Source organism: Phodopus roborovskii, unplaced genomic scaffold, assembly GCF_943737965.1.
Source record: "Phodopus roborovskii unplaced genomic scaffold, PHOROB, whole genome shotgun sequence".
Classification (NCBI taxonomy): domain Eukaryota; kingdom Metazoa; phylum Chordata; class Mammalia; order Rodentia; family Cricetidae; genus Phodopus; species Phodopus roborovskii.
Window position 1 is genome coordinate 2,046,031 of NW_026125489.1, and position 8,970 is coordinate 2,055,000.

Here is an 8,970-nt window from a genome sequence, read left to right on the forward strand (position 1 = left end):
TGGCTCACAACCATTTATAACTCCAGTTCCAGGAGTTCCCATGCTCTCTTCTGACCTCTGAGGGCACCGGACACACACGTGGTGCACAGACATACATGCAGACAAAACATCTATATACATTAAATACATAATGCTAATAAAAAATTGAATTTCAGGGCCGGGCAATGATGGTACACACCTTTAATCACAGCACTAGGAAAGGAGAAGCAAACACATCTCTGTGAGTTCAAGGCTAGCCTGGTCTACAGAGCAAGTGCCAGGACAGCCAGGGCTACACAGAGAAATCCCATCTTGAAAATAAACAAAAACAACAAAAAAACATTCATTCGTCTTATTACATTTGTGATATGCATATAGTAATCCGAAACTCAAATTCGTTTGGGTATGCTATTTATGGATTTTTTTTTCAAAATTTGGAAATCTAAGTAGAAAAATGGTGTCTCCAAGTCTGACTGAACACTCCATGGTGTTTATCGCTTCATTAACAGTCTTCAGAAATTAGGAGGAAAGAATTCACACAATGTCTCACGCTGTAGCCCCGGGCATCCTGGAACTCAGTGTTCAGTGCTGGGTATTGAACTGGGGACCTTGCACATAGTAGTAGCTTTGTGTCGAGGCTGACAACAGAACTTTCTGGAGAATAGACATAGCATATTTGAACTTATTTATTTGGTGTGTGTGTGTGTGTGTGTGTGTGTGTGTGTGTGTGCTCAAGCACTTGTCTCTACATGAGTTTGGAGTTCAGAGGACAACTGCTATTTGTCTGCTTTTCCTTCCCACCATGGGGGTCCTGAGGATCAAACTCAGGTCATGGTTTTTTGGCAAGCCCCTTTCCCTGATGAGCCATCTCCCTGACTCATTTTTTAAAACATAAGAGAAGACCAGGCATAGTGGTACTTGCCCTTAGTCTCAGCACTGGGGAGGCAGAGACAAGCAGATCACTGAATTTGAGGCCAGCCTGGTCTACAGAGCAAGTTCCAGGGCAGGCTCCAAAGCTACACAGAGAAACCATGTCTCCAAACAAAACAAAACAAACTTGTGGTGTGTATGTGTGTGTATTTGAGTGAGTGTGTGTGTATGTGTATTTGAGTGTGTGTGTATTTGAGTGTGTGTGTGAGTGTGTGAGTGAGTGTGTGTGTGTGTGTGTGCAGCCATGTGCTCACACCCACTGAACTTTTGTCTCTGACTAGTGAGTGTTCTATGGATTGGCATTCTTCACTAAGGATGCCAAGTCTTCGCCTCTAGAGGCTGGGTGTTGGTGTATTTCCTGAGCTTGCAAGATGCTGCAACCCTCAGAAACAGTGCCAGACAGCTGGCGGTAGAGCTCCTGGGTTAGGAACTCATTGTCATTCTCATTCCTGGCTCGTGCCCAAGCCTCGGCCTCTGTCACCATGATCATGGACTCCTGTTTGCAGTCTTCTTCTCCTTCAGATCCCTACGAGTCAAGGCGTGTGAGTGGGGGAGGCCTGGCCCCGCTGGTTCCTGGTGGACGAGCGTCTGTCTGTCTAGGCCACCATCATGTCACCCTTGCCCCGTGGTGCCTAACTGACCCCAGGCACTGGCCTCCACCCCTCCTGCCTTCTCCCATCATCCTGCTCATCTGCTTGGCCAAAACCTCAGGTCCTGCAGCCCAGTCCTCTGTTGGCTGGCAGAGGTCGTGACATTGAGCAAAATCAATTTGTCCAGCTCTCGACGTTTCTGCTCAGGGGCTGCAGTGGGAAAGTGACCCACAGGAAGGAGGACTAGAACGCTCTGGGTTTGGCTTTTCTTTCTTTCTGACCAGGAAGCTGGGAGAAGAAGAGAATGACTTGAGAAAGGGGATGAGGCGTTGGGACTCTATCCAAAGGTAACTAGGACAGTAAACACACCCAGATATCTAAGCCGGTGAGACTCAAATGTAGCTGTTTGTCCCAGAAGATCCTCACACAGCACCTCTGGCCTTTTGTTCCCAGAGTCCTCCTTTCCTCGGACTTTCAGAGGCCCATTCTCTTGCAAAGGCCACCCCAGCTTATCTGTATCTTAGCTCCAACCTCAGAGGCACAGGGCGACTCCATGTGCCTGCAAATACTGATGGCCCAGAAGATAGTTTGTTGCCTTTGCTCTATTTGGGGGCCCGATTATCACCAGACGGCAGCACTTTCTGTGAAGAAAAGGAATGAGCTAGATTTTACAGCCACTTCAAGGCACAGGACCTGGACACCACGTCCATAGATGCACACCCATGAAGGCTGACTGACTCTATGGACATCTGGGCAGCGGGAGGAGAGGCTGGGGCGGAGGCCGGGTGGGGGAGGGATGAAAAGTGTGATTTAAGTATGGAAAGAGGGTTGTAATGGTTTTGCGGGATGTTCTGGAATAAAGGGAATGGAAGGCCTGTTGGGGCTGTTTCCCAGGTAAGCCACGAGCCCACCTTAGTCCCCTTATCCATTCCCGGAGGTGGAGTCTGGGCAGGAACTATCGGGTCTCATGGAGCCCAGTGAGTCGAGGTGGGGAAAGGGTGAGGACCTGGTTACCCGAGAGCCTTAAAGATCCAGGAATAACCAGGTGAGCCAAACTCCGCCTCCGGGTGGTCGCCGTCCAGCGTGGCTCACCCCCTGCGAAGGAAGCCCCGCCCCCGCTGCTCCTGCGCGCCCCGCCCAGGCCCGCAGCGCGGCTGCAGCGCGAGGGGCGGGGAGGCAGAGCGCGGCGAGAGGACCAGACGCCCAGGTCGCCCGCATCCAGTGCCGCAGGAGACCCAAAGCGCGCCTTCGCCCGGGCGTCCCAGCTGCTGCCTTGGCCCCAGCCACAGATCACCTGTCCTCCGCCTCGACCCCAGCTCGGCGCTCCCGTGCTCCCGAGCCATCTCTACCCCGTGCAGCCGGAGACTCGCCCCAGCCCGTCGTCGGCGACCACCATGGCGGACACCAACAACGAATGCAGCATCAAGGTGCTTTGCCGATTCCGGCCCCTGAACCAGGCGGAGATTCTGCGGGGGGACAAGTTCATCCCCATTTTCCAAGGGGACGACAGCGTCATTATTGGGGTGAGTACCGCATCCGAAGGAAATTAGAGGAGGGGGGCGGGATGCAAGCATCTTTTCACCTCCAAGATTTAGCCTCTGCGCCTGTCATTCTGCAGCGGCTCCGGGCTGCTCGCCCTCCATCCGCCGCAGCCCCTCCTCTCCCCTGCATCAGGATGGCTGGGTGTGGCCTGCCTAGGCCTGCAGCCAAGTCTCTGCAGAGTGGGAGGGGGCTCCTTCCTCGTCATCGGGAGCCCCAACTTGTCTTTGCCACTCTCTTGCAATGTTAGAGCCAGTCCCCCGCTTTGGGGATGCTCTCTCCCCTCCGCCCCCCGCGAGAGAAAGCGCGTTTTCCCTTTGTTATTGGCTTGCATCTCAACCCCAACCTCCACGAAGGGAGGGGTAGATCGGTGGATGGGATAGATCAGAAATGGGAAGTCTAGGGTCTCTATGGAGGAGTGAACGGGAGCGGATTCTAGGACCAACCTTTCATCACCTGAAGTAGTTGCTGCCTGGACTTGGGGTGGGGGAGGGGGTACAAGTCTGATGAAGGGTTTTCTGGGAAAGAAATACATCGATGCCACACCCAATTGGGGAAGCAACCTCCAGAACCCTAAGGACCCGTCTGCCTTTCTATCCCAAGTGTAGTGTCAAGAGGACTGCAGACTCCCCACACCCTCCCAAGTCAAAGTGCCCAAGCCCGAGCTCGTTCATACTAGTTTGTTCATCTTAATCTTGAAGATCCGATAAAATGTGGCAGTTGACGGCTACCTCATCATGGCAGCCCTTCCCCATGGAGGTCCTGGGGAGCACTGACAACTCACCGTGTCCGTGGCCATCTGTGTTCAGTACTGACTTCTCAAAGCTGCCGTCTTTCAGGTAGTGCTCAGGGTTCCATTTTACAGATCAGGACAGCGAGGCCCAAGCAGGTTGGATGTCTTTCTCAAGGTCATGCTGGGAATCCGTAGATCTCTTCACTCTACACAACTGGACTCAAGCCTGTTATTCCAAAACCCACGAGATGTCCCTTTGTGCCCCCTTGCCTCCCCAGACTTCTGTTGCAGACAGGCCATTATCTGTGATGGCCCAAAAGGACTTCAGGCTGTGAGGAGTGAGAGGAGCTGGGCTGAAATTTGCAGGGTTTGGGGGATACTGAGCCAAGAGACCATCGCCAGTTTTGGAAGGGAGGGGCACCTCTGAGGGCGATCCTCAAGGTCAGGGTGATTCTTCTGTATCTTAGTCTACGGTGCTTGGCATAGAAAGGAGACGTGGACCTCCTGAGTTAGAGAAAATGGGACCTTTTTGTAAACATGTCTCCGAGAAAGCCCCAAGCTCCTTCCTACCTAGCCTGTCATGGTCTCACTCACAGTAGCGAACTCAGCTGGGCACTTGCTACACGGAGGACACCTTTGTTTGCCCTTAGGGACCCCAGTCAACCCCGGGGACCCGCCCCCTCTCTCTGAGTAACCTGCTGGCTGGCTTTATGTGGGGGGGATTTGCGCTTTGAGGCCCCTTTAAGTTGGAGAGTCTGAAAAGCAGGAGGGGTGGTCGTGGGAAGCGAACGAACGCACTGAGTGTCCGCTTTTGAAGCTTGCTTCACTGCTCAGGGTTATCCACTATACGAAGATGGACACCTTCGACTCTGAGGGCCATGCTGGTGTGGGGTGGGTCCTGTGATGTTAGGAGGAAGGGTTGAGAGAGGCATCTGTCCCTTTAGTCCTGCTAAACAGGGACAGCACCAGGGGAGATGGGGAGGGAGGGGACGAAAGGAAGCCCATGGCCCCCGATAACGCAGCTCTGTAGCTGGTCTCCTCTTAACCTGTCCTGCCAGGACTGGTGGGGCTGTACCTTCGTCTAGTTCTGAATGTCCGCTTGCTCCAGTCTGTCAATCTCTCACTCAAGATGTAAGTTCTTACAGGGGCCATTTTGTCTCAGGCAAGCATCCTCAGTGCTGCTTGCCTTCCGGACTTTCATTCATCATCCTCATCGTGGCTTAGAAGGGAGGGGATTGTGAGGAGGGCCTGCCCGGTTCCCGGAAGGCAATGGCATCTCCTGCCTCTTGTCTCCTCTGCCTCTCTCTGGGAGCCGGTGTCGGGGGCTGCCTGATCGTGAGTGGAAGAAGCCACTTGAGAGTGTCTGGGAAGGTGAGGGAAGACAGCTGGGGTTGAGAGGAGAGGACCACTCACTGGAGTCAGCGGCCTCTGCTCCCTCCTGCGCCGGCTCCCCTCTCCCTCTCCGCTGCAGCTTGCGCTGGGCTTCAGACGCCCTTCTGTCCCTGCGAGCATCGGCTTGCAGAGGGTACAACAGCAAGATGGAGACCGTTCTGTGGGTCTGGTCTTTGCCCCAACTCCCGACTTCTCTCAGGAACGTAGGGGTTGGGATTCAGCAAAGTCAACAGCCTGAGTCATAGTAGAAGGGTGCCCAGGACACGGCCTGTGTGTGGTGCTCTGCCTTGATTTGCCCTTTTTGCACTTAGAATCCAGTCGACTGTTTTCACCTAGCTCACTTAGGTGTCTCTCATCTTTGTTTGAGCCTGGGCATCAGGGCCGGGTGTGGGGGAGGGGGATCAATCAACTGCAGTCAAAATCTCTCTCTTTCTCTCTCCATTTCAGCTGTACAAAACTTCTTTCCTCAGGCCTCCGAAAACTTAAGCGAATTCTGTTTTTGTTTTTTGAGACTAGGTTTCACTGTGTAGCCTCGACTGTCCTGAACCTCTGTAGACCAGGCTGGCTTGGAACTCACAGAGATCCACCTGTCTCTGTCTCCCCAGTGCTGGGATTAAAGGCATGTGCCACCAACGCCTGGCTTGTTTTTGGTTGTTGCTGTTGCTTTCACGACATTTACTTATTTTATGTGTACGATGTGGGTGGTGGCTATGCATGTGCCATGCCTCACGCCAGGGTCAGGGGTATCTTTCGGAAGTCAGTTGATCCTGGGGAACTAACACCAGGCTTGGCAGCATCTTCACCCCGGCCCATTCTGGTTTGTTTTGTTTTTGAGACAGGCTTTTTTTTCCCTGTGTCTTGGATAGCTCGAAATCCTAGGTATGACAGTCTGAACTCAGACTCTCCTGAATGCTGGGATTGCAAGGCATGTGCCACCATCGAGACTTCGAGGGTCCTGTGATCTCCGAAGGGAAAGCAAGGATCTCTTTAGCTTTGAGGGGAGGGTCCTGAAGGGAAATGGAAAGCTGAGGCAATGTTCTTTGTGGCTAGTATCTCTCAAGCATTGTCATGGCAACAATACCCAGGGGTGTCACCATAGAATAGGGCCTGGCACTTGAAGTTTGGGTTCTACCAAGTGTTTTCTTGACAACTGAACAGGTCTTTGAACCTCTTAATCTTAGGTTCCTCATTAGCATCAAGCAGCAGGTGTGATGGAAAACCATCCTGAGGTGCTGGGACCTCTCCCGTGCCAACTGATGAAGGGAGGGAGGTTCAGAGTGGGTTCCCAGACACCGTGGAGCCCTGGCTGTGGAACTCTGCAGGTAGAGCCTCTGGGGATGGCTGGGAAGAGCATGGAGCTTGCTGGGAAAGAGCTCTCCAAGGTGGAGAGACTTCTTGGGTCTTTCCTAAGGGAGCAAGCCATTCAGCCTCCGGGCTGTGGCATTAGCTAGGCGGGATGCTACCTGGAAAGAGTGGAAAGGAACCTCTGAAAGGATTTGGGACTGATGAAAGGGCCTTAGTTCTTGAAAACACTTGGAGAAATGTAGACCGGGGAGGGCGTGAGGCAGCAAGGGCAAAGCCACGAGAAACCTCTGATGCAGGGCTGACCTTTGCAGCTCCTTGGTCACTCTGGGTGTGGGTTTGCAGTGAGAACCGAGTGGGTTTGGAGCCACGCTCACCTTTTCGTAGCTGTGTGACTGTGGGCAAACGACTGGACCTCTCTGAGCCTCATTTTCCTCATTTATAAAGTGAGGACAGTAACGCTCACATCCTAGGATTATCATAGCCATTGTTTTTTGGTTTTAGTTTTTATTTGGGGAGCGGGAGCGTATGTGGTGTATGTGGAAATGTGTGTGTGTGTGAGGGAGTGAGCTTGCACATATGTCCACATGCAGAGGCCAAAGCAGGAAGCCCTGTGTTTTCCACCTCTTCTTCCTGAAGCTGAGGCTCGCCGTGGAGGCTAGGCTGGTGGCTAGTGATGCCCTGGGAGCCGCCTGCTTCTGCCTCTCGCTCGGTACTAGAGTCACAGGCGCACGCATCCATGCCCAGGTTTTCTGCGGATGCTGGAGGTTTGAACTCAGGTCCTTGTGCATGTACAGCCAGGACCTTACTGAGTCTCCTCTGCAGCCTCTGTTCCTATCCTACTTTAAAATTACATTTCTTTATTTGTGGGGTGGGGCACCACCAGTGCAGGTCAGAGGACAGCTGGCAGGAATGAGCTTTCTTCCCAACAAGTGAGGCCTGTGAATGCAACTCAGGCCCGGCAGCAGACACCTTTATCCGCTGAGCAATTTCACCAGCCGTGTTCGATAATTTTTAAGACCAGCTTTTGCGGTGTGTCCCTGGCCGGTTTAAAACTGTGTAGTCCCGGGTGGTTCAAGTTTAAACTGGAGGAAACCTTCATGCTGTAGCCTCTTGAGGATTACAGCTGTGTGCTCCTATGCCCCAAATAGACTCCTGATAACAGTTAAAAGTTGGCTGAACACACCCTGTAAATCCTTGCACTCAAGAGGCTGAGGCAGGAGGATTGAAAGTTCGAGGCCAGGTTGGACTTCACAGAGCGACCATGTCTAAAATAAAATAAAATAAAAAAGCAGGGGTAGGGGGTTTCTCCAGTTCCAGGGAATCGGCTACCCTCTTCTGGTCTGCACACACCCTAGGCTTGCATGCCGTACACACAAACATACGTACATGCAAACACACACTCATACACATAAAACAGAGATGCTATTGTTATACATTTGGAAGTGCTAAGCACGTTGCCCTCTTGTGGATCGGTTCAACCAAACGGCTAAGCTTCTAGTGTCTGTTTATTCAACAGACATGACGAGTAGCTTGTGTTCCAGAGACTCTGCCGTTGGCAGCTTGGAAGGGGACCTTGTCCTTGGGGAGAGTCTAGATCCGTGGTGATAATGCAACTTAAAGGAGAAGCCCAGGCAGAGGCAGCGGAGGACCATCATAAATGAGCTCTTCTAGGAGGAGCTTGGTTGCCATGGTTCTATTTACAGCACTTGGAAGACTGGAGGCCAGAAGGAGGGCTGGAGTCCCAGGCTAGCCTGGGCTACTCAGTAAGGTCCTAAAAGGCTAGCCTGGGCTACCCAGCAAGGACCTGTCAGAAACAAAGGGCTTTTACCAGTTCTGTGTTAATTTTCTTACTTTCCAATAAAGATTATTACACACCAAAGGGTAGGGTGTGATGCATACTCTTTTAATCCCAGCACTCAGGAGCAGAGACAGACAGGGCTACACAGTGAAACCCTGACTCAAGACCAAACCAAAACCAACAAAACAAAAATGATATGTAGCTCAGATTGACTTCAAACTCATGGTGATCCCCCTGCATCGGCTGCTGAAGTACTGAGATTGTCCACCATTGCTAGCTGATGAAAATCTTAAGATACAGCTTTTAGAAGATGCATTCAGGAAGACTGACGATTTGAGTCCAGGTGGAGCTACCAGGCTATAGGAATCCCAAAACAACAACGATAACAACAAAACTATAGATTGGAATTGACTTGGACTTGAGGGCCCAGACAATAAGGATGTAGGGAAATCATGTGTCGTGGCTCATCACAAGAATGGTAAATGCATCCATTTCTTAGCTCTCGAATAGCCCTGCCTATCTTCCCTCTGGGAGCCTTCCTTCTTTCCAACCTGGGATAAAGGAAAGAACTTTCCAGGCAAGCCTTAGCATCAGCACTTGGAGAGCGCCCTCCTCCATTTTATCATCCAGAGCTTTCTGGAATGCTACTACCCTTCTACCGGGAAGGAAGGTTTTGACTGAATGGGGAGTATGTGTGTAGATTT

The 8,970-nt window shown here is 52.0% G+C and overlaps 1 protein-coding gene across 1 annotated transcript in view; it reads left to right on the forward strand.

Annotated features, from left to right (window-relative positions):
- Positions 1 to 2,629: 2,629 nt before the first annotated feature.
- Kif5a (kinesin family member 5A) overlaps positions 2,630 to 8,970 on the forward strand; it is a 29,601-nt gene continuing 23,260 nt past the window's right edge. Inside the window, exon 1 of the mRNA XM_051176128.1 lies at positions 2,630 to 3,022. Coding sequence (XP_051032085.1) covers positions 2,894 to 3,022 — 129 coding nt within the window. The 5' untranslated portion in view covers positions 2,630 to 2,893. The remainder of the gene's footprint in view (positions 3,023 to 8,970) is intronic.